We start from the raw sequence: 25,520 nt of genomic DNA on the forward strand, positions 1-25,520 counted from the left end.
CCCACACAAACCTGAGGTGCATTTTGTTGAAACAAGAAACCTCCACATGGAGCCAAGTGTTATTTTTAAGTGGCTTTGTATTAAAGGTAGCCTGAATTTTCTGTAAAATACAAAACTGGTGAGATAAGTTTAGGAAATCTTACTGTGGCATGAAAAACTGTTTATCTTCAATGCATTTTTTCCCTGCATATACAAGCACAGAATTCAAATTAGAACATTTTGTAAGGAAACGTGGAAGGGTTTTATATTATCAAACTGTGCACAGTCTGTGAGCTGTAAAAAGCTGGATACTTCTAGATTACTGAAATGTCCCTCAAGTCATAATTATAAATCAATATGCATGTGTACAAAAGATTGGTGTCTCCATAAAGTGCCTGAAATTCAATATTTTTAGTCTACTGTGCCTTCTGAAAGTGCCTGCATATTTTATATTCCCTGTGAGCTGAAAATTGTCTCTGTATTTTATGTATTGTTATTTGTGGAGCTCTATTTGCAAACATAAGTAACAGCTAGTACTGGAGATGATATACAGGCTGTACAACATGCCCGAAGAAAACAAATCTGGAAGGAAATAAATGCCCCCAACCATAAATTCCAAGGACACGATGAGAATTTTTTAACCTCATGCCAACGCTGTTAGGAGTGTTCCATAGCTGTGTGGGATGCATTCTTGTAGCTGGCAGGAAGGGAAAAGAGCTCCAGACTCTGGGTAATGTGCACGTTTCCGTGGCTGTGGTTGGTACCTGTTTGTGCAAAAATCTTGGTTTGTTTGAGTCGGTGAGAGGTGCAGTCAGGGAGATGTTAATTCCTCCTGCTGCTGTGGGATGTGCACAGGCATTTTCCTGCTGGCTGGTGATCCCTGAGGTGAGCATGGCACCTTGGAGCACTTTTCCAGCTGCCAGGCAGGATGCACAGCTGGAGGGTGACCTGTCTGGGCTGTGCCTGGGATGTCTGACTGAGACAGCTTGGAGCTGTCAGCAGGGAAGGGGCTCCCACGTGGTTCCCAGGTTTGAGCCTCACTTAAAATCCTTAAACAGTTTGAGTTTGAAGGGACTTTAAAGATCATCCACTTCCAGTCCCTGCCATGGGCTTCCACTATCCCAAGTGGCTCCAAGCCCTGCCCAACTTGGCCTTGGACACTTCCAGGGATCCAGGGGTACCCACAGCTGCTCTGGGCAACCAGTTCCAAGTGCCTCACCATCCTCACAGGGAAGAATTCCTTCCCAATATCCCTTCTAACCCTACTCTCTGTCAGTTTAAAGCCATTCCCCTTGTCCTCTCATTACAGTTCCTGATGAAGCATCCCTTCCCAGATTCCTTGTAGCCTCTTTTCAGATACTGGAAGGCTGCTATGAGGTCTCCAACCTTCTCTTCTCAGATTGTTCATTCATCAGGAGTGCCAGGAAGCGCCTTTGCCCAGCCACAGCCTGCTAACCAATTTTTGGAGCACTGCTGGTATCCTCTGAAGAGCCTCGAGCACCAGGCAGCACAGCCTGGGAATCTTAGGGGGGACTCCCCAGCACAGAAATCTCCTTGTTGCTGACACAGTCTCAAGTTTGTGTCCTCTGGCCCATGGCATCAACACAGAAATTTGTTTGATTAATGTGGAAGGATACAGATTAACTGGAGAAAAGGTTTTCTTCAGTTCTAGGTTGGCTGCTTTACTCTGACACCAAATAATATCGAAGCTAAGCTTGGAAACAAGGGCTTGGAGATAAACAAAGGAGTACAGCTTGATCCCTTTGCAAAATACATCCCAATGAATCAACATTTTCTGCTGGGGAACCCCTGTCTCCATACAGTTTACAGGTTTTATTTTTCTGACAACCAGGAGGCCTTGTTAACAATGCACATGCACAGAAAGCCAAAGCTCCGTGGTTTTTACCCCTCAAGTCACAGGCTGCTGTTACCCTGGGCCTCCCTCTCCCATGCAATGGACATTCCTCTAATGAAGTGGATTTTTGTTTGTGTTTAGGTTGCACTCAGCCACAGGGGTAACAAGGCAATGTCAGCAATAGGAATACTTGTATCAGAATGAGGTAGATGTTTTTCTCCACGAGTGTTTAATTCAAAACAAGGATATTTTCAAGGACAATTTCAATATGCCACAATGTAAATTGCTTATATTTTTGTCTGTATAACACTACAAAATTCATTCCAAAGCTCCTCCTTAGGCAAACAAGATAGAAAGGCTGTAGATGGTCAGAACTCGAAACAGCTTTGTGTACAAACAGCACATGGCAGACCCTGCCAGTTCTGACAGACTGGCTGAAAATGCCACCATCAGTGCAAAATCTGGCACGAGTTAAGGAGGTGCCAAATGCTAAACGTGCAAAACAACTTTTCCTTCCTGAGTTCAGGTTTCAAATTCCTCAGTTTTGTTGCACAGAGTGTCACTGGAAGTGATTCTAAGCAGGAGCTTCTTTCAAGAGCACCTGCGTCGGTTCATACCAAAGATTACCACGAGACACACTGAATAATTCAGAATTCTTTGAGTGGGTAGAAAGAAGAGTACACTGAAAATAACTTGTTTTTCTGAAAGAGGTTTGCCTTTTTGTAAAAGAAAAAAAAATATTAAGCTTGAACATTTTATTATGAAATATAAAATTTCAGACAAAATATTTCATTAATTTTAGATACGGTTCATGTGCTGGATCTGCTCTGCTTAGAAGCTGCTTTGTTAAAGCATTTCCCATGGTCATTATCAACTCTATCCCTGAGGAAAAAACACTGTTCAAACTGAATTCCAGCAGCCACCATTGCTGTGACACAACTTGGCCCACAAGTAGAACAGAGACATAAAACATTCAAGCAACTCTTCAGAGTCAAGAGTTTCAAATCTACATTTTTCAGCTTAAGATTTCTGAATTTCATTTTTTTTAAAAAAGGATTTTTTTTGGCACATGGGTGATTGGGTTTTATTTTGAAATGGAACATCAGATTTAAGGCAAATAGCTCTTATAAAATAATGTATTGAAATGGAGAAATGTCACTTCTGATCCAAAGAGAGTTTTGTTAGAAATTTTGAAGCAGCCCTCATGAAAACTTGCCTTGATTTTATTACAGAATAGGAATGGAAAAATGTTGTTGATCTGAGAGCTCAAGATGATCAGCTGTACATAAAATACATTAAAAAGCGTAGATATTATATTAACCATTATTATTATTACTATTATTCACCAGTTTTTCTGAGATAATAAATATCTTGCATTTCCAGTCCTTGATCTTGCTGTAACATAACATTCCTGTCTGACAGGAGTTTTGCTGATTTCCTTGGGACCCAAAATGTGGATTCTTCTTCCACAGTCCCATCAAACTCATTGTCTTGGAAGTTAAGGCTGCCCATTTATGTCATTCATGTCCATTATTTTGCTGAGATATCACACGCTGCATTATAAAGGTTGCAATTTTATTTCATTGTATGAGGGGAAAAAAAAAAAAGAAAAATAACTTATAAGATATAACTTAAACTGAGAGAACTGGTTTTAACTTTTCTCCATTGCAGGAAGGCATCCAAACGTGTAAAAATGCAACTGCTAGAGAAATATCTTGGAGAAGTACATCCTACACGAGTGTCACATTCCTGATTTTCTTTGGGCTGATCAGATAATCAGTACGTCTTTGAGGTCGCACCTAGGGGAGAGCAGAAACAGTTACAGAACTAAAAGAGATCCTGGAAAAGCAGTCCCACAACGGGTCTCAGGAGGTTACCTGCCAAGCCCTCACCCCAGAGCATTACAGCAAAATGAGATCTATCATCAGCAACCCACTCAAAATCCAAGCACAAAGGAAAGCACGAGAAGCAGAATGAAACAAAAGCTTCGCATGCAACACGCTGCTAGCAGCTCTGGGAATTCATGATCTGATCTTATGCTGCCCAAAAACTTCTTGTGGCCTCTGCAGTCTGCGTGCTTTTAAGCAAAAGGTGATGTTGGGTGTTTCTCCTCTGGTTGTCTTAAAGGAAATACCTGTTAAGCTGTAAAAAATCTGAACACTTGCTTTCCAAATCCATTAGAAATCGCAGCAATCAGCACACCAGCATTTCCCGTGGCTGGAAGATCACTCTCAACATCTCAGTGTTTATTCAAGGCAGGCTTTTTTTAAACTTCCCAAGACTGGCAGGATTCCACTTCCACTGACTGCAGCCTGTTCTCAAACTGCCCCTGGTGGGATCAGAGCAGGGCAAATGCTCAGCAGTCTTGGAAAGCTTTTCCTCATCTGAAACAAGTGCAGTGCATCTCCAGTCCTAATTACTTGTGTGCTTTTACAAAACATCAGTGGAGAGGAAAAGACAAGGAAAAATTCTCTCTCAAATGCATCCAAGTAACATAAACTCTGGATTTTTAAATGCAGTAGCAACACCTTCTGCAACTCCTCACCTGGTCTCAAGCCCTTGGATATTAATGGAAATGCCACTGTTTTTTCTCAGTGAAATCTTTTATCAAGCAAACGTGGTTCTCTAACTACGGAGCAATCTTCTGAGGTTTGTTTCTGGAGCATTAATCATGCACAGTCTGTATTGCTCTGGTATTCTTCCAGTATTAAACATCTTCAATAATGCATTTGGTACATATACATTATTGAATAACACACAGAGGCAAATGTTAGATAACAAATGTGGACAACATGTCTCTGGTATTTAATGTGTCCCAGCACCACAAGGAAAACTGCGGGATAAATTTAACTATCCTAGAAACATTTCACAAGACAGCTGCCTTCTGTTTTAAACACAACTCTCTTTCTCCTCCCTCCCATTCCTTCTGGTTGCTAGAACATGCTGCTGTTTTCTAAATTTACCCTTCTTTACTGTTTATTTTTGCAGAGAGGAGAGGTACTTTGGGGAGTAACAGGATTGCCTGGCTCTGCTCAAGGACCTTTTCTAAGATCCCTCTGCTGCACTTAATTTCTTGCATCTCAGCCCAAAGACCTCAGTGGTGCTGAGCAGGGAGCTCTCTACTACCACTCCCCCTAAAATAACAAATTTACAAATAGAATAGAAAAAAAAATCTGAAAAAAAAAGTCAAAGGCAAATGTTATGTTTGTGGAAAGCAAATAATCCCAGATACTGTGGTCTGTGAGAATAAAGGATACTGAACCAGTAGCATACTGAGTAACCAGGAAGTTTCACAGGGGGCCCCAGAGCACACAGTCTCTAAAACTCCCTGAAATAGGTCATGGTTTGAATCCCATGTTTAGTGAAATACTGAGGTGAGAATATTTCCCAGAACTTGCTGCAGAAAAATACCCTATTGCACCAGATTTGCTAAAGGTAAAAAGACATTAATCACAAAGTTAATCCAGCAGTGTTGGAAAAGGAAAGTGGAAAGAGGCATTTTTGGGGCCATTTGGAGGCAATGCTACAGGAGATTTAGGGAGGGGATGGTGCCCCTGTGCCCTGCTCAGGTGAGAGCCCACCTGCAGAGCTGCCCCAGCCCTGGGACCAGCACAGGGAGGACGTGGAGCTGCTGGAGAGAGGCCAGAGGAGGCACCAGGATGAGCAGAGGGATGGAGCAGCTCTGCTGGGAGGAAAGGCTGCGAGAGCTGGCATTGTTCAGCCTGGAGAGGAGAAGCTTTGGGCTGAGCTCAGTGTGGCCTTGCAGGGCCTGAAGGAGCTGCAGGAAAGCTGGAGAGAGACAATTCCCAAGGCATGGAGGGCCAGGAGCCAGGGAATGGCTTCCCAGTGCCAGAGGGCAGGGCTGGATGGGAGATTGGGCAGGAATTGTTCCCTGGCAGGGTGGGCAGGCCCTGGCACAGGGTGCCCAGAGCAGCTGGGGCTGCCCCTGGATCCCTGGCAGTGCCCAAGGCCAGGCTGGACATTGGGGCTTGGAGCAGCCTGGCACAGTGGGAGGTGTCCCTGCCCATGGCAGGGGTGGCACTGGATGATCTTTGAGGTCCCTTCCACCCCAAACCATTCTGAGATTCTCTGATTTAGGTTTGCACATGATTCTGAACAGCAGGGAGCCAGAGGACAAGCACCAGCTGGATCCAGGCTGCCCTGTGAGAGCACTGGTGAAAGGGTAACCCCAACAGGCCTCTTTTTCTTTAAAAATCTCATTTTCAAGAATGAGCCATCCATCCCCAGTCCTGTCATGGCACTTCTCCTCACCACCAAAGCAGGAACTGAGCAGAGATTGCTCCCACAGTGGGGATGATGTCCATGAGGGTTCACCCTTGCCCTGCTGCATCTCTCATAGTTATTTGCTTTAGAATTACTTCTATTTCATGCTTACTGTGCTCTGGCATCAATTAATGAATAATTTCATGAATTTCAATCAACTCATGCTGTGTGCTGTCCCATTTTCTGGGAAGCTTTCTCTGAAGCAGCAGAGCCTTCCTGAGGTTGCACTTCACTGAAATGGAGGCTGCTGGCTCCTGGTCACTGACCTAAAACTCATTTTGTGGTGCTATGGAAGATCTCATACAACACATTACAAATAATAATGCAGAGGAGCAGGACCACGAAAACCATTTCGTATTTATATCTATTTATATATTTTGTATTTATATATATTTTTATATATTTACGTATATTTATATATATTTATATATATATCTGCTGGAGCTCCTGCTTGGTTTTGATTTCAAACTTGTTTCCTCTTTAGATTAAGTCAGTGCTCTGCTAGTCCTGCCAGTCCCAGTGTGAGGAAAAATGGCTTCATAATTCATTACATCCTACAGAATGAAGGGAAAAACAAACCATCTCCAGTGGCTTGCTGCACCAGCACAACATCACAGGGGTGAGTTTCTGAGGTGGTTCCCCCCATCAGGAAGGATGCACTAACTTTTCTTTTCTACAGTTTTACATCTCTTTGTACTGTCAGCTTGGCATCCAGTTAACCAGGGATATCTGACAGTCACATGCTTCAAAGCCTGCCTGTTGATTTATCACCTGCCCTGGGTGCCTTTTCACAGGGATTACTATAAAAGGATTATTATACTGGGAGAAGCTTCAGAGAGTTTGTTGGTTTGGTTGAGGAAACAGATGCAGCACAGACCTTTTCATCTCTTGCAGCTCTTCAGCCAGACCAAAAGAGAGCTAGCAACACATGGATGAATCAGAAGGTAAATGGAGTGTGTATCAGCTGGTTTCAGGGTTGAATCCTTCAGTGGTGCTTTGAATACTGATCTTCAGTCAATGAAAGAAGGATTTCTGCTCTTACAAGCATGTTTCAGTCAGTTCTGCAACCCGTGTGATATCAGTGATGTGAATGATGAGCACACATCTGGCACTACGAAACAGGACTCTGATCTCAACACTGACTTGACACATGGCAGCTCCTCAGACACTGATGCTGTGGAAGTGTGTGATAAACTGAAGGCTTGGTATTAGCCAGCCAAAAGAAAGTCAAGTCTAACTGCATTAGAACAGACTGCTGACATTAATGTGGTAGGAGTACTCCCAAATGTGTCTGCATGCATCACACACTGGGCTAACAAAAACAGAACAAAAAATCAGGGAGGCACAGCTTTCTGGGTCTGAAGGTTATTTCCCCCCCTGCCCTTAGTTTTTAATTTTCATTCCAAATTCACTTCATTGACAGGAAAAACACCCATCCCCTAAGTTCTGGATACCCTCAAAATAATTCGGATACACTATTACTTTATGTAGCAAACCAGTTCCCTCCCATCAACTTTCTGGACACTCACCACATTTCCCTGCCCATCAATACAGCCTGGAAACTCCCCCTTGTTTCTTCATGGGTTAATCCCACCCAAATGCCTTCACTCCTCCCCTTCTCCCAGAGACATTTGGAAAAAAACCTGCAAACTGCACCTGCCATTTTTCTATCTGCATCATCAATGTTTATTGCTCTCTTAATCAAGATATGCTAACCAATGGATAGCATAACATGACATATCTGCAGCACATTTCATCAGCAGGGGCAAAATTGTTTGCTTTCATTGATTTATATTTCTATTTATTGACCTTTTAATTCAATTTCGATTGCTTAATTTTTCTTTCCAACAACCCTCAGAGTCAGAGCAGTTCTATATGGGGCAATAAATGGAGCTGCAATTCATCATTCATTTCCTTCTCAGTATAAAACCACAACCACAACTAAATAATATTTCCAGTTTATAGAGTGTCATTTGGAGTAGTTAAGGAGAAAAATAGATCCTTCCCCATTAAGGCAGCCATGACTCACCCTGGATTGGAAAGGAGCAGCAAGGCTGTGGAAGCTTCCTGGAGCTGTGCTGGAGTCACAGCAGGAATGAATCCAGCCCATTGGAAATGAGCATTCACACCCTCTTATGGAATGGGCTCCTGATTTATCAGAGATGTTTATGGCGTATTAAATGGGCTAATTATGAAGCTTGTCTAGGAAATTGTCCAATCCTGCAAGCTGCTCAGTCCTTAGAGCTCCTTCTGTGGGAGCTTGGAAAACGGAGATCCTTGGAGGTGGCACTCAGCACCTGGCAGAACTGGCCCTGTGGCCCTTGTTCAGGCACAGCTGTCTGTGGGGCTGCCCCAAAATCTGCAAAACCCTGGGCAGGGGATCCCCCTCCCTGTGCTTGGGTTTTGGAAGGAGCACTGTGGGTCAGGGAATGAGGAACTGTTCCCTGAGTAGGACGTTGCTCCCTAAAACCCATTTTTCTGGCAGCTCAGCCCCGGTACTGGGAGCAAGGATCACACTTCTCCCATCTCTGACAAGAACTACATTTGCAATTAAACAGAAACCTGCACCTCTGCTCTCAATTGACCTTTTCTCAGTTAATATAATCACAATGAAGACCTTCCAGCACCTCTGACTGATGCTCCTGGCCTCCTCTCCCAGTAGCTGGTAATTTTTCCCTCAGCTCAATAATTTACTTCGTTACTCATCATTTTTTAAATGTCTTGTGCACACCTTTGATTTTCCTCCTTTCTTCTTTGCCAAACCTTTTGTTGAGGTTGTGAATTGATCAGTGCAGTTACTGGGCAGCATTTATCTTCTGTGGACACTCTGCATTAGTTTCTGATTCAAAGAGTTTGAATGGCCAAAAGCTGAGCTCAGTGTTTTCCTGTTGTCACCCTTTACAACAACACACACCAGGGATTTCAGGTTTGTACCCAGCTGGGTCCATGGGTAACAAATCCTGAGGAAGCAAAGCCTGTGATATGAAGTCTCCCTCAATCTCCCAAATTCTTTAAAATTGTAACTTTTTTACATATGGGACAGAAGGGATCAAATTTGAAGCCATTACCCTCAGAGACACAGGAATAGATAAGGTTTTAGGTCTTCAATCTGCAGTTTTTCTACCAGTAGATGCACTTCTTGCTCCTCAGGGAGGACTTGTATTTTCCTTCCTTCTTCTTGACCTCTAAAAAAGCACTGCAAGGACTTTTGCTCACATTTCCTGATTATCCAGGGAGAAAGAAGCAATTTTCTGGAGTCCACCCCTTCATGACCTCCATCCTTCACTATGGAAAAAAATTCTCAGGATAACTTCTTTTCCTCCTGGGTTTTTTTTACCCCCTATTTCTCACTATAAAGTCCTGAAGAATAAAGATGAAAAGTCTTTGGGAATGTTTCCCATATTCAGGCAGGGAAAGCCAACTGAGAAACACAACTTTCTGGGCTTAGAAGCTGCAGTGGCAGGAAGGCAGGTGGTTTCTGAGGAAATTGTTTGATTCAGCACTAACCTGCAAACATCTAAAGGAGTTAACATCTGATTTCTCCTACTTGACAAGAAATATAATGAGAGAGCACTACAATGCTTATTAGGCAATATACTGGCATCAGTGGTGATTAAACTTTATTAGAATATATCCAGGGACACCTTTAGTGAAAAAAACTTGTATTATGCAGCTAACAGGGAAGGTTATGAATGTAAAAGGAAAACGCTTTTTGTCTGGGAAATCTTTTACTGTGTTTGAATATATTGCCATAAAATTAAATCATGGATTGCAAATCCACCATTTAAGGTAAAACTTCAGCAGCCTTTGATCAGTTCCTGCATACACAAGACGTGGCCATCACAATACACTGAGAAGCCCTGTTCAAACAGAAGTTTGTCTTCACCAAGCCGTTTTTAGATTGCTGAATATTCTTCCATGTCGTGGTTTAGCACAGCTTGGTTTTTAGTTAAGGAGAAATGTGAACTAAACCACTACACTCTAACATAGGGAGAATAGCTCTAAATCATTTTTACCTCTAGATTCTCTCTTTGTATTTTCCAAGAATGTGTGTGCAGCTACTGATGCAGGTAGAAGCCACTGTAACTGAGTTTTTATATTGTCCAGGGACAACTGGTTTAAAAACATAACTATTTCAATTTTATGCTGTGTGCCTGTGATGGATTCAGTGTTTCCCTGGCCACTTGAACTCCTAGGCCATCTAACCCAGGGTTTCATGTGGAGGGCTGCACCTTTCATGTCTCAGTTTGAATCAGGGCAGCGAACAGAGTCTCCTGATGGTCCCCACTCAAAACTTTATTGTTCTCACAGTGGATGGAGCTGCCTGAGAACATCCAAATTCGATGCCTTTCAGATGTCACTAAATGGCTTAATGCTACCCCAAACATCAGTGCCCATGAACCATCAATGAGCACCCAGTCACCAGGAAATGGCCAAATGAATCCCAGAATCACCAAATCCCAGAATCACCGAATCCCAGAGTCATCAAGGTTGGCAAAGACCTTCAAGATCATCCAGTCCCATCATCACCCCAACATCACCATCATCACCCCTAAACCACATCCCCAAGTGCCACATGCAGATGCCTCCTGGAGTCAATATCCTGCCCTGAAATGTGTCCTGATTGTCCTCTCCTGATTGTCAGAGCAGACAGCATGTGCCACGTGCCTTGTGCATGGAAGCACAGCCAGTGCCCCACAATCCTGTTCACAAGCATTCCAAACACTGTCTGAAAGTTGCTTGGGGTTATAGATCCACGCTGAAGCCTCCACTGGTTTGTGCAGACTTTTCAGCTTTGCTTGAACTGTATTTTGTTTGACAAGTAACTAAAGTCAACCATCATAACTACCAGGCACAAATGCATCAGTGTCACTGCTCTTATTTTTTACGGGTATTACGTGATCCTTGTTTTAATTGCTGATTGAGTGCTCCCTAAATCTCATTGTGTGCCAAAAGAAGTTGACACACTCTGCTATGATTTATGTGCAATGTCATCCCCAAGACAGATTTCTGCACTGTACATGTTGAAGCAGCTCTTCAGCAATAAATGAGTTATCACTGTGTTGAGGAGTGAACTCAGTACCACATCACTGCCACCTTCTCAAGAGAATATTGGCAAAAACCTTCCTGAGGTGCTAAATGGATTTTACAAAAATATGGCATAAATTAAGATTCACATTCCTCTTGGGCTGGAAGCTAAGAGAGAGCAGCACCAGCCTTCAAAACGAGGCCACTGAGAATGGAACCAGTGGAGGAATAAACACTGAGCTCTTCTTTTTACATTTTAGCCACAAGGAAAAGGGGCAAAGCTCGGGGGGCACTGGGTGTTGGGTGTGTGCTTTCCCTCCCAGCTCTTACTGCTGAGATACCAAAGGTTTCAAGGTCAATGTAAAGTTCCTGATTGAAGCAACTTCTTCAATATTGGAAAATACAGTCAAAAAATGATCCAGAGAAAATGCACATTTATTTACTCTCTCTACACTAGATTTTGCTTGCAAAGGAACCTCAAACCTTCACAATGCCTCCATCTTATATCCACATCTCCTTCAGTCTGAAGGAAAATACAGTCAAGAATGCTGAAGGGACATTCCACTTACCTAATTGCAGCTCTAATTGACTTCTAATTATCTACTTCCACCCAAAATCTATGTTTGGCTATAGCACAATACATACTGTATTGTAAAAACCAAAAAAGGTCAAGATATTCAAGATATCAGCATTACCTTTGGCACAGAACTGATGTACAGATTGTCATCGGGGCCAGCAAACTTTGAAAACATTGGGGGAAGAGAGGCAAGTCCTGCAACAAGAATATAAAAGATTACTGATATTCAGTGTCCACCATGGCATGAACCACAAGGCATTCAGGAATGGCTAAACAGGATTTAATATTGTGAGCCAAACCATGGCTCATTTTTTGGGCTAACATGGCCAGGTTTTTTTATTGAGGGAGTTTGCAGGGGTGGCTTCTGTGAGATGACACCAGAAGCTGCCCCCACGTCAGACAGAGCCAGTTCCAGGTGGCTCCAGGAGGGTCCTGCCTGAGCTGTGACTGTGGTGGCTCCTCTGCCATAATGTATTTAAAGAAAGGTAAAAAGCACAGCAGGACCTGGGAAAGAGGAGTGAGAAAGTATGAGGGAAACAGTCCTGGAGACACCCAGGTCAGCAGAGAAGGGAGGTGACCATCCAAGGCCAACCCAGAACACAAACAAATATGAAACAAGCAATCTAGGACTCTGCAGAATCAATTTGTCCAGGTTCACTTAATTTTCCTTTTATTTTTTTATAACTCCTTCATTTTATAATGCCACGTACTCTGGAAATCTTTCCCCTGTGCTTATTTCTTCACCACTTGTATGTCAGAGAGGAAAGTATGTGTGCCTGGATTATAGACTCTGCACAATAATTTGATGTCATTAAGTGTTTGATTAAATGTTTTGAGAATAATGTGGTTATAAATGCAAGTGGTGAGTAACGATTTGGTGGAGATTTACATTTGCTTTTGAAGAGTCTTTGTGCTTAAGGACAAGAATTTATAATGCCTTAGTAATTTATCAGTAAAATAATAGTTCACTAACTGCCTTTATTCTTTCCCTTTTTTTTGTTGTTTTTTTTTGGGGGGAGGGGGGTTGGGTGGGTTTTGGTTTTTTTGTTGCTTCTTTTTTTGTTGGTAGTGGTGATTTTCTTTTGTTTTCACAGACCAACTGCAAAATATTGCCTAAATTGCTGCTTGTATGAAAATCCAGTCCTCCTACATCTGGCCCCAGAAGACAATTGGAAAAACAAAGGCATTTTAAAAAACAAACCCAGGACTAAATCTAAATTCAATTGCAAGGAACTTGGATGGTTTTTCAATATTTTCGGGGGATTTTCCTCTAAAAAATCAAAAATGTTTTGGAGAGGTCCAGGTCAAGCACAAGTCCTTCACTAAATATTGTGAAACCTCATAATTTTAATTGCCTGTTGTCCAAAAGGCCCATGTTGAGAAGCAATTTGACAACATGTGATTCACCAGCTTAGACTCACTTGGGCTTTGTTCTGTGTTCCACAATTCCTCTGGAATGTATCCCAGATTTTCACTGCCACTCCTCTGCCCGTTTTCCACATCGCCATCTTTTTTCTTCTCAGCTGAAACTTTTCTAGAAAACAAAAAGGTGCCATTACAAGTTCACCATGCTGGGAGAACTCTTGCCTAGCAGACTACAGAGAAAAAAGTGCATGTCTTACTTCCCAAAATAATAGGTGCAAAACATATCTGGACCTCCCAAGCAATTAGCTGGCACAAATCTTGTTCCATCTAAGTATTGTCCATGGAATTCTGTTTGGAAAGTTTCCATCAGCTGCAGTATCAGAAAGCACAAAAATAAAGCAACCTTCAAAGAGTGAGGACTCTCTTCCAGATCACAGGTTTTGTAGAAAGTTAATTTTGATCTCTGATTCTGAATTGCAGGATATTTAGGGGCCCGATAATGGAACACCAACCAGGTCACTTATGACAGCTCATCATTTTGGTGCCCAGTTGCAAAAACAGAGCATGTCCTCTCACATCCCCCCAGCCAGCTCCCAAGTGATTTGTCTGTACACTCCAGAATTAATCTTTCACTCTGAAATTCACTTTACCCATGAGAGAAATTCCTTGGTTAAAGTTACACATCTCTGAATTTGCAGAGTGGTGCCCTCACAGCTGCACAGGGAGAGAATGGTGTTTTTTACCCAAAACTCTGATGTTAGAAGAGATGCTACTCTTGATCTCTTGCTCTCTGGGCCCCTCTCCAGGATAGTCCCAGGTCCACCTCTGCCTAGATTTGAGGTGTGGCAAGAACAAATCGACTGTGGCAAACCAGGAATTTTCAGTGGGAAGGGGTGTTAGTGATGTTTGTAGAAAGTGCTGCGTGTCCTTGTACAAACGTTGTAGTGAGGGTCGGGCTCTGCTCCCAGGGAACAGGGACAGGAGGAGAGGGAACGGCCTCAGGCTGGGCCAGGGGAGGCTCAGGGTGGGCAGCAGCAGGAATTTCTCCATGGAAAGGGAGCTCAGGCCTTGGAAAGAGCTGCCCAGGGAGGTTTGGAGTGCCCATCCCTGGAGGTGTCCCAGGAAGGGCTGGAGGTGGCACTCAGTGCTCTGGGCTGGGGACAAGGTGGGCATTGGGCACAGCTGGGACTCCATGGGCTGGGAGGGCTTTTCCAGCCTCAGGGATTCCATGATTCTGTAATTCTACTTTTTTTATGTTTAGTAGGAACCACTTTGCAGGCCCACAAAGCATCAGAGGGGCGTTACTAATGCACACACAAATCTGGTGAGCCAGTCATCAACTATGGGGCTTTTTTAGGAGACAAACAGGTTAGATACCACTAAGAAACCTGCCATGGTTGCTAGAAGACAAAAGCAATTGTTTGGGGCTACCACCCCCACATGTTACATGACACTGTGCAGCCTCTTTTATCTGATCCTTAGATCCCAACAAACTCAGTAGAATAGCCAAATAAAAAGCAGCTACAAAAAAAAGAAAGGTGTGGGAGGTATAGGAAGATAGCCAGCCAAGTTAAAAATAAAGGTGGGAAATAAACCAGTGTATGTTTGGTCTCACTACTTCTTTGCTACTACAGCAATGCAGCTTCCAAAATCTGGACAAGCATCGCTCTTTTTACTGCAGGGAGGTTCCCCCCAAGGAAAAAAACACAGAGCCTACAAAATCTGTGATTGTTAATAATCCTTGTGAGTTCAGGGCCATTGTTCAGACATGCTGAAACTTTGCAAAGCTGTCAGCACTGAGTCTCTGAGTCCAAACTGAGCATCAGAGACTGACCTTATCCCAGTTTTCTTAACTTAAAGTGTAAGCAAGGTTTGTAAAGTCAGTGAGACAGCTCATGTTTAAAGTTAATGGAGAAATAGTAACTGTATTGTACTGAGAGCTAAAAACATGCATTCTGCCATGAAGGTAGAATTGTATCTGCCCAGACCAGATGCAAAAGCATAGAGGGAAAGTAAAGTTATGCCCTATTGTCAACCTGCTCAGGTTGTCTGAAAGAAAGCACTGCAGATCCACAACAGCAAGGCAGGGATTGGGAAGGACATGGACCTGAATGTTCCAGACCCCACTGCTGGGCAGGTCCTTCCCTGCATTTCAGCTGCTTTTTCCTTAGTAGGGTTGATCTTTGTGGAAGTTTTTGGGATTCTGAACCAAGTCAGAATCCAAGCAATCCCTGCTGATTTAGTCCTGCCCTATTTATACAGCTGCATTTGGCAAAATGATGACTTTAGCCCCACAAAGTAAGAAATCACACAGAAGTTTACATGTATGGCATGGCATAATAAGCATCATTTCCTTAGGAGAAAACAGAGGGTATCTAATTTCCTTATTTTGTTTCCTATCAATAAAGTGCTCTACAAATGGAAATCTGTCAACAGACCTCCACAAACTTTCCCCACAAGAGGCTGCTAATGAAACTGGGAGTTACTGATGTGCCAGGCAACGGGCTGGAACATTTTGTAAAGTCATTAAGGGACGGGGAGTTAAAAGCCCCACAAGCGTAGGCAGAGGATGAATTTACAATGCTGCCCAAGTATAAATAATAATATAAATAACCCCACTGCCATGGCTGTCACAGCCACACAGGTGCTGATAAAAAGGATCTTAATGCCAAGAGCCACCTGTTACTGATTTCTAAAGTTTTCCAGCTCAGTGCAATCATGGTCCAATGGCTTTGTACTGAAACAAATCCGACAATCACTGGAGGAGGTGCTGATACCCATAAACGGAGCAGCTTTATTAATTTTTTATAGAATTATATAATAGCTTGGGTTGGAAGAAACCTTAAAGGTCACCTCGCTCCAAGCCCCTGCCGTGGGCAGGGACACCTTCCACTACCCCAGGATGCTCCAAGCCCCAGTGTCCAGCCTGGGGCTTGGACAGAGAGTCCACAACCTCTCTGGGCAACCTGTGCCAGTGCCTCACCAGCCTCGCAGTCAAGAACTTCTTCTTAATATCTAATCTAAACCTGCACTCTAAACCCCCTTTTTACCGGTTTATCCAGCCTTAAAAGAGCCGGGGAGCCGGTGGGATTTGCCTGCCCCGCTCCGGGGCTCCGCCGCTGCCAGAGCCAGCCGCGCTGCCGGTCTGGCAGTGACACCCTGTGGCGGCGGCGGCAATCGCCCGGCGGGCTCTGGTCGCCAGCCATCCTCCTCTGCCTTCCCCGGGACACCTGGGGGCACAGCCAGCTCCGAGAGATTCGCTCTGTCTTTTAGGTTTAACAGAGCGTCTGCTCAGTTTGTCACCTCTGCGCTGGATCCATCAGCCAGGCGGCGCTTTGGGGTTTTGATGGGGCTTTGATGGGGTTTTCACCACTGCGGGATCAGAGTTCGCAGGCTGCTGCGAGCTCTGGCGCTCGCCTTTCATCCCTAAGGTCAGTCCCCTCCCCTGGATGCTGTCCCCCATCCCTCTGCTGTCCCCACAAGCTCACACAGCCCGACAGCACCGGGAGTTCTGGGATGATGGATGCCAGGACAAGGACACTGGCACGAACCTTTTGCCACCCTGCAGCAGCCTCAAAAAGTCCACTGAACACAAAAAGTTTTCCCACATCATCTGACTTACCTTATTTCATTTTGGTAAGTAGACTCTGAAAAAGAAAAGGAAAAAAAAAAGTGTTTAAAATGCAGGAAACTAAAATACAAAACTTCTGTAAGTTCTCTAAGAGCATGCCCTGAGTTCCAGCTACCCCAGGAGCATCTCTCCACCCCGTTTACAAAATTGGGCAGCCCTGTAGAGGAGCTTACATGGAAACTGGAATGAGGCACACAGCACTGAAAATATTCTTTAATAAAGACCCTTTAAATGTCTTTAAAAGTGAATGTACTCCCAAAAAACATGATCCCCTGGTGGTTAATGTGAAGGGCTGACACTGATTGCTCCGGAATCAATTTATGAGAGAAGCAGGATGGAGAAATTAAGGAGCATCTTAAACAGGTCATAGTTAAGAGCAGGATCTGCCTGTTCACTCTTCTGCTTGCAGGTCTTTACATAGCACCAGAGCTGACACAAGTAGATTTATGTCTAACCAAAGATATTTTTTAATGTATAGACCAACTGTGAAGGTCCACTCACCTCTCCTCTTTAGGCAGCAGCGCACAGCGACCACAATAATAACGATCAGGAGAACAATACCAAGAAATGAAAGCACAACTGCAACTACAATAACCCAGGTGCTCCTGTTGTCTTCACTGTAATCATTTTCTGTTAAATCAAATGGAGAAACATTGGACTATCAGAGCCTCAAAACATCCTTTCCAGAATATTTACCTTTTCTGTGAGATGCTATTAAGTGCTTGGTGAATATTTAACAAGGAGTCTGTGTTTTCCAAATGACAGACTCTGTATTTATGGATGGCACCCAAGAACTTAAAATATTCCCGAATTCAAATCCTTTACTGCAGTTGTAACTTTTCCCACTGCTACTTCTCCTTCGAAAAACACAGGGTTGCAATCTTGTAGCTTTATTTTATAATTACACCAGGCCCCCCAGAGTCCTTTGGAGACACTTGGGGAGAGGTGTTAAGATTCAATTTAGGTGTCCATACTGCAGATATTGAGTGTCTTGCCTGGCTGCTCTTGTCCGTGGAGAGAAAATAGGTATTTTGGGCTACAATTAATTTGACCAAATGTGTATTTGTCCCTTTCAATAAGCTGAACTGATCTGAAAAAATGTCCATTTCTCCCCACAAACCAGAGTTGTAAGTGATTAGTAAACTTGGTGATCTCTAGCCTGGAAATATGATTTTCTAATCAACTCTGTCTTGGGATTTCCCTCAATGATTTCAACAAGTGTTTGATTTTGGGATGTGCTTGGGGGGACACCTGTTCCCCATTTAAGAGCCCCAAAGAGCAAAACCTGTGAGTTTTGCTGACTGAGCTACTGACCCATCTTCTCTACAGCATTCTCACATTTAACTTATTCCTTCATCTTTGCTGTAGTCTACAGGGTTAAATAAGGGGATTTAAGGATGATTCAGTGTCTTGCTGAAATCAGTTGCTATGACCAAACAGGGCTCCCACGTGCAACGAATTTTAAAAATATCTTGCATTTAGAATTATAGAATCATGGAATGATTTGGGTTGGAAGGGACCTCAAAGATCACTCAGTTCCAGCCCCTGCCATGGGCAGGGACACCTCCCACTCTCCCAGGTTGATCCAAACCCTGTCCAGCCTGGCACTTCCAGGGATGGGTAATATTTCTCAGGCAGCTGGATGTACAAGGAAGATGTCAGTTCTGATTTCCACGTCATCCTGTCATCCTGCCCCTTGGTTTGACCAAATATTCCAGAAGCACCTCCACTTTGGCTACCCCTTGGAAAGCAGCCCCAAAACACTTTTGGCAGTTGTTTAGAAACAATCTTCCAACCCAAATTACAGGTGTGAGTCACATCCAAATTTGGCACAGCTCTGTCCCATGGGCTTATGCATGTCTTTTCCTCATTAGAGGTCCCAATTAACAACTCCATGGCCACACTTGGCTCGCAGCCTCTGGGAAAGGTACAACAGGAGGGAGGGTGACTGGGAGCTGCTCAAGGTCAGGGCAATTCCCCTGACATGGGAACCAGCTTTACCTATGGCAGGCAATAAACTAAATCCTTTCTATCTACAAATTTTCCTGGGTGTGTGTTTGGGGTTTGGAGGTTTCAGACTGCAAAGATTCAGTACCAGAGCCTCCTACAAAGCTTGAACCTCTGCCAGGAATCTGCATTCTCCAAAGCTCAGGTCATTATCCTTAAGGAATTTGTTCCAGTCTTCTCTAATCCTAATGCTCAATCAGCATGTTTAGAATGTCTTCTATTAGGAAAAAAAAAGCACTCAGTAACCCAAAAAAGCAGAAAATCCTGTAGGCTGGCATCAACTGATGATAAACTTGTTCCTAGTATTTCTATCTAGAAGTACTGCAACACGTATCTACATTTTAGCGTATTTTGTTCCATTGAGATGCCACAGGGATTTCAAGATGACTAAAATATGAAAGACAGCTAAATAGCTAGAGCGGAAAGCTTAACCCTAATGAGAAGGGAGGAGTTAAACACACCTGCACCGGCCCATTCCTGCAGGCTGGCTGCCACACCAAGGTATTTCACTCCCTGTCAGGGTCAGGTTATGTGCCAAGAGATTTATGGAGCTGAAGGACAGGGTACAACACAAACATTTCCCAGCACTTCAGCCTTTTAGTGTCTGCAGTTTTGGAGGATGCAGAAAGAAACTGGAGCTGGTGTGGATGAGGAGCTGCCAGGTGAACACACAAGCAGGGCTGCAAGGGAGGGGCACTAAATCCAAGCCAAGTTACATGAAGTGGACAGAGCCACTTCCTCATTCCACAGGGCCCATCCTCTGCTGCTATCCCGACCTCTGGCTCCTCCCAAAGTTTTCTAAACATTTACTTTGACAAAGTGTCTGCAGAAAAGGGGATTTTCCCTGGCAGGTGCTGGTGACCAGTGAGGAACGAGAGACTCGAAAAACCTGCATGTGGCTTCTTGGACACTTTGGAGCTTTCTGGCAGAGTTCAAAAGCAAAGGAAGTCTAGGCTTGTGAGAGACTCTCTGTCCTCGTCTTCTGTAGGTGAAAAGCCACAGGAATTCAACACCAAAGCCAAAGATGGCTTGGACCCAGCTAAGGGACTCCACCATGGATCCCATTCCCCAGTCACAGCTCTGTGAGTGCATCTCCTGGGATAACTCTGCAGGAGTTCCCAAATTTCGGACTCAGCCAAACACCACTGGGGGCGAGGTAACTCTGCAGGAAGAGCAAGTGACATAAAAATGCATCACTTTTTAAGGAAAGACTGACCCAGAGGGGCAGGAAGGTCGGACACTCCCTCACTAGGAGCTGGCTGGTTTGAGAGGGCTCAGATTTTTGGTAGTTGTTGTATTGCTTGAGAGGAACAAGGAGGAATCTGATTCCCCAAGCTTTTAAGTGAAGGGGGAAAATGACATTGCAGTAGTTTTGGGAAGGATTTTTTTACATGTTTGAAGCTGTTGTGTTCTTTGCCGACAGCCAACTAAGGCTGAGCCTGTATATGAAAATGGGGACAGCTCTGAGATTTTGAGTGTGATATATACATTATATACCTTCCTCTGTCGTGAATGCCATGCTTTTATTTCATTCTGATCATTTAAAGACTTCAGATTCTGCTATCCTGCCAAATTTTGAGTGCCTGCTGCTGCTGCACAATGGTATTTCCAAAGAGAAATGAATGATGGTCCTATACAATCACTAATTATACACTAATAGTGCTTCATGACATCTGTTTTTCTCCTCTTCTGATTTGCAGTGAGTAGCTATGGAAACACCACAAATGAATAGGCAGGGGAATTTATTAATTTCCTCAGGATAGTCCTATTTTGCTTAGTCAGTAATTAAGATCAATGTGACTACAAAAGGCCGTATTAGGAGTGGTAAAATGACCTTTTCCAACTGCATTACCAAGCAAGCACTTCTGAAAAAGGCCTGCTAATAATAATTCATACTGAAAACAAAGGGCACAGCTACTCAATCTTCTCAGTTGTTTATGTGTCAAAATGTCTACCAAACCCCTCATTGATACCCTGTAAGGATGTTTTGTATGGGCCATGTTCACCCGTTGCAGAAGGAGAATCAGTTCATCAAGAGAAGCTGTCAGCATGATTACAACCTTGGTGAAAATATTTAGAGTTCTCAAAGGCCTTGCTAACTGCTCTGGAGAGATTTGCACGAAATCCAGGCTTGGATTGAAGCAACTTTGAATTTCCTTAAGTAAAAGTCAGTAAAAAGCAACCTAATACACTGCTCAAAAAATTCCATATCTGTTAGTACAGAAATTATTCCTGTGTGCAGGAACTGAGAGGGTTTTTTCCCCAAGTCAGGGTAAAACTGGTATTGGATATTATGGAGAACAATTTCACATGAGGGTTTGGCTTTGTACGAAATTAAGTTAATATGGCAGGCATGGTCTGATCAAGGATATTTAAGATCCAAATTCCTTAGGTGTTTTCTTGGTCAAGGAGCACAGGCTGGTTTCCTAGCAGGGAATCCCCAGGAGTCAGAGGCAGATTATTTGTCAGAGGCTTTGTTTGTCTTACTCAGTCCTCCACTGGGCTTCATGGTTCATTAGACTGGTACCAGCGCATTTAACCCTACCTATACATCAGGCTGTGACTCCTGGCTCTGAATTCCACCTGTGCACACCCCAGAGGATTTCATTTGCAAATAAAAGACTTTTTAAAACAAAACAAACCGGACCAAAAGGCGCAGCTCTGAGTACAGGCGGTACAGTACGGGAAAAGTACAACAACAAACATTCACTTACCCGCAGCAGAGTTGTCAAAAATAAGAGTTACAGTTGCATTCTGAGGGCTGGGGAGTGCTTCTATGTCAGCTAAACAAGTCAAAACCTCAGTGTCCGTCGGAGTCAGAGTTAAGGTGCTCAGGGCATTGTGGAGGCCATTAGATCCTGGACTTTGCTGGTTAACATAGCTCGACTTATCAAGGAAAGAGTCATTTGTCATCCAGGTAATGTCTGGAGCCGGAGCCCATCCTAAGGCTTCACAAACAATCTCAATTGTTTGGTTCTCTTTTACTGTTAAGGTGCTATTTTTGATGAGTAAAGATCCATTAACTGTGGGAGGGAAAAGATGTTTTTGTTCCTTCAGAATGTTTCTTGGCATTGCTTTCCTGCTGGTAGCTTTAAATCTTATCTTGCTACCCAGAAACAGCTATGCCTTGAGATATGGAGTGGAAAACAACCATTATTAACACAGATATACCACATGCATGATGGAAGTGTGCAGTCATTTCAACTGCATGGGCCCATTACCCAATATGTCTAAAGCACAAGTCTCAACTTTCAGTACCTTTCCAATAAAAAGCAGGAAATTGTACTTTTTAGCCATCTTGATGTATTTCCAGCTGAAGGAAATATGAAACATGAACATGATGAAAGAACAGTGTTTCTCTCTAAGTTTTAAATATGCTCAGGTCATAAGAAAAGGTTTACAGGTAGGTGATGAGATGTTACCACTGCACCAAGCACCTCCTTGACAAACGGGTAGTGCCTGGTGGTGAGATCCTGCTTACCTGGCTGGAGTCTGATAAGGAATAAGAGATGAAACAGTAAAAAACAGGGGCAGTTATAACCCTTGTTATTGGCACTCTGAGTGTGACTAAAATCTGCTTGGACAGGAAAATTAAGATGAGGAGGGCAGGAGGCAAAGCATGGTAAAAGAGAGCATGTATTCCTTCCCAGGGATAATTTGAGCAATTCCTCAGAGGATTCCTTTAAGTGTAGCACAATAAAACAGCTTTTTGTTGGTGGCTATACACACCTTGAACAGAAAGAAAAGCAAAGTTGTTCTCGCTGGGTTGCTGGATGCTGCACTCAATCCTCCCAGAGTCACTCAGCTGCGTGTTGTGGATGATCAGCTCTGAGGTGAACTCGTTGCCAGTGGTGTAGTTGTGGGAGGTGAAGCGGTCAGTGGTTTCAACAGAGCCCTGGGAGTTGATGACAGTGAGGACAGGGCTGCCCTTGGACAGCCAGATGAGGACTTTCCACCCTGCAGACACCGTGCAGTTGAACCGGGCCTCTGAGCCAGCCAGGACTGTGGCATTGTCAGGGCCTTTTGTGATGGAGTAACAAAAGCCCAGACCTGCAAGGGAACAAAAATCAGTCCATAAACACATATACACCACCAACAGAGGTGGTTGTGTAGTGTAAAACATCTTAACCAGTTCAGAGATGGAGATGTGAAATCTCATCTTTCAGATCCTGCTTAGATCAAGTGGTTTTTTCTTTAAAAATGCCTTTAATTATCTCATCTCTCCTTCTCCCACTCCAAAATCACCTGTTTCTCTTCAGTAATTCACTGACTACCATTCTGCTGGCAGAAAAAAATTCCACTTTTAAATAGGAAAATACACGAGTTGCTTAGACTTTAAATAATTAAAGGAGTGTGTAACTGGTCCCTTTTCCATATCTTGGATTGCCACTGATTTTTTACAGCCCCATCACTTATCCTTCTGTGCTCTTTCCCCTATTCCTCAATCATTCATCACATACATTGTGATGTATTTCTTCTAAAGCCTTTATCAGGCTTTCTGTTAACTAGAGGTGCTGTAACTCCTTAGTTTTCATTCCTTGAAAGGTAGTATGAATTTTGGCTAATATTTTTCAGAGCTGACAGCTCCTAACAAAGTCATTCTGGTTTTTTTTCCTCCTCCTGGACCCAGGGCCTCCCATTGCCAACTCCACCAATTGCACAGGGCCTCATCCAGGAATATTTTGAGTCCAAGGATGGACATTTCACTCTCTGCAGACCAAGCAGTCCTGACAGGAGGATCAGCCTCACCAGTGAGCTTGTCACGACTTCCTAGGGAACATTCCTGCTGACAGAGCATCAGGACTGCCCCAATGCTTCCAGCTGAACTCTGCATGATGACAGCAATTAGACACCACAGTCCACAGCAGACTAATTAAAACCTCGTGCCTGCAAATCTGGCCTGAGAATAAGTGCTCAATTATGTTCCAGAGAAAGGAAGTCTGAAATGGTCATCGCTGCCTTGCTAAGAGTATTCAGGACAATGAAGTCATTTTTAAAGGTTTCGTTCACACCAAGTTTTTTAGGTAGCTTATTCATTAATGGATTAGCTATAAATTACTGAAAAAGAATATTTTGCTTTCAGTCAGCAGCTGATGTGAGAAAGGAAGGACCTGCTGTATTGTTCACACAACAGGGGTGTTTGATGGTTGTAGAAATGGAACCAGAGCCCAGTCTCAGCGATGACACTGCAACCAGTGCCTCAGTGAATTGCACCCAGGACATAGGGTCTGGAATCTCACTGCTCCATTGTCCAGACCCTTTTGCAGTTCCAGCCCACATTTAACCTGGGCACTCTATATCCAACCAGGTTTGTGCCAGGAATTGTTCTTTAATATAAATAGCTCTTCTCTTTCCTCCCACCTGCTGCAAGCATTTACAGACTTCTTTGTTTTGCAGGATTGTACAAACCTCACTCTCCCTGGTTCTCTGTATGGCTGACTCTGAGTCCTCTCATGTTTACAAAAATCTTCACAAAAATTTTTCACCTCCCTGGGTTATGCTACCTCTGCCATGCACCTCAATCTGCGAAGTATATCTGTGTGTGAGCAACAAAACATTAAATGAAAAGCAAACTTTACCTACTCCGATAATTAATAAAGCCAGATAAGATTAAGTAAACCATATTTCTGTTCAAATTAAAATTTACCCACTCTGCCCCTCTTCATGCAAACTGTTCTTTGTGCACTTGGAATTTATTTCCATGCCTGCGCAAACACTTCACTTTTTCAAGGAGCCGTGGTTTGCCAGGACTCTGAATAAATGATGCAACTTTCAGGACAATGCTTGCTGTTAATTAATCATTGAAATTTATCCCTAAACAGGAATAATCAGTGATAATTGGCTCTAAAAATAATTGGCTTCTGCTTTCTTCAGACATTCAGGGCAGTACAGGCAGGTAGGTATGAGTTCATTATTTATCTATGATAATTATCTTTTATCAATCCATAGGTAGGGTAGGATCTACATCTTCCTCCCCCAACCATGTCTGCTGGAGCAATAAATGGTCTTTCCCTGATTGCTGTCCCATAGGGAACAGGTCCCTGGGCCCTGCATTGGGGATCCTTTGGCAGGCAGAAGGAGTGGCACATAACCTTGCCTCCATTTAGATCCCAGCCCCAGCACAACCAATAAAGGAGTTTCATCAGCTTTCTCCACCTGTTGCCTGAATGGTTTTGGTGAGTTCACCTTTGCCTCTTTATCTTCTTGCTTTTATTGTTTATCCTGCACATGGAGTCCTGAACCAACAGCGTGTTCCATTGTCCGAGCCATGCACAAACACTGATAAAGTCACTTGTGTGAGGTCAAAGAGGACATTCAGGGCAGAAATGGGATCTAAACTCAGCTACCAATGCCTTAAGCCAGTGCTGGAAGTCCTTTCGCTGGACCTTGCTTCATGCACTGGGGAGAAAATGTTAGTACTGGTTTCATTTACATCCTGCTTCAAAAATACCTTGCAGATGGCTGCTTTTAAGCAAATTAAGGCCTCGGGCTAGATTTTCATTGCACTTTACAGGAATTACGTGTTCAGCTCTTAACAGCTGTTTTAACATCTGCTTCCCCACACACGAGCAGGGAGACATCCCACCCAGGCAAACACCATCCCTGCAGCAGGGAAATGTTGGCTGTCTCCCTGATCACCCCTTGGCTTTTGAAGAACAAAGTGAGGACACCTTCTTTGAGGCACATCACTAATGTCTATGGAGCTGTCACCAGAGGTGAAAATTTCCTTAAATTAAATGCTTATGGTGTCCCAGATGCTCAGTCCCTCCCAGCAGCGTGCAGAGCACAAACCA

General features: G+C 43.6%; 1 protein-coding gene across 1 annotated transcript in view; it reads right to left on the minus strand.

Annotated features, from left to right (window-relative positions):
- Positions 1 to 2,574: 2,574 nt before the first annotated feature.
- IGSF5 (immunoglobulin superfamily member 5) overlaps positions 2,575 to 25,520 on the minus strand; it is a 28,172-nt gene continuing 5,226 nt past the window's right edge. The window contains exons 3-9 of the mRNA XM_010411248.3: positions 22,456 to 22,776; positions 21,441 to 21,749; positions 17,221 to 17,349; positions 16,711 to 16,735; positions 13,145 to 13,257; positions 11,842 to 11,918; positions 2,575 to 3,633 (exon numbers count right to left, since the gene is read on the minus strand). Coding sequence (XP_010409550.1) covers positions 3,565 to 3,633; positions 11,842 to 11,918; positions 13,145 to 13,257; positions 16,711 to 16,735; positions 17,221 to 17,349; positions 21,441 to 21,749; positions 22,456 to 22,776 — 1,043 coding nt within the window. The 3' untranslated portion in view covers positions 2,575 to 3,564. The remainder of the gene's footprint in view (positions 3,634 to 11,841; positions 11,919 to 13,144; positions 13,258 to 16,710; positions 16,736 to 17,220; positions 17,350 to 21,440; positions 21,750 to 22,455; positions 22,777 to 25,520) is intronic.

The sequence above is a fragment of the Corvus cornix genome, chromosome 1 (genome assembly GCF_000738735.6).
Source record: "Corvus cornix cornix isolate S_Up_H32 chromosome 1, ASM73873v5, whole genome shotgun sequence".
NCBI classification, from domain to species: Eukaryota; Metazoa; Chordata; class Aves; order Passeriformes; family Corvidae; genus Corvus; species Corvus cornix.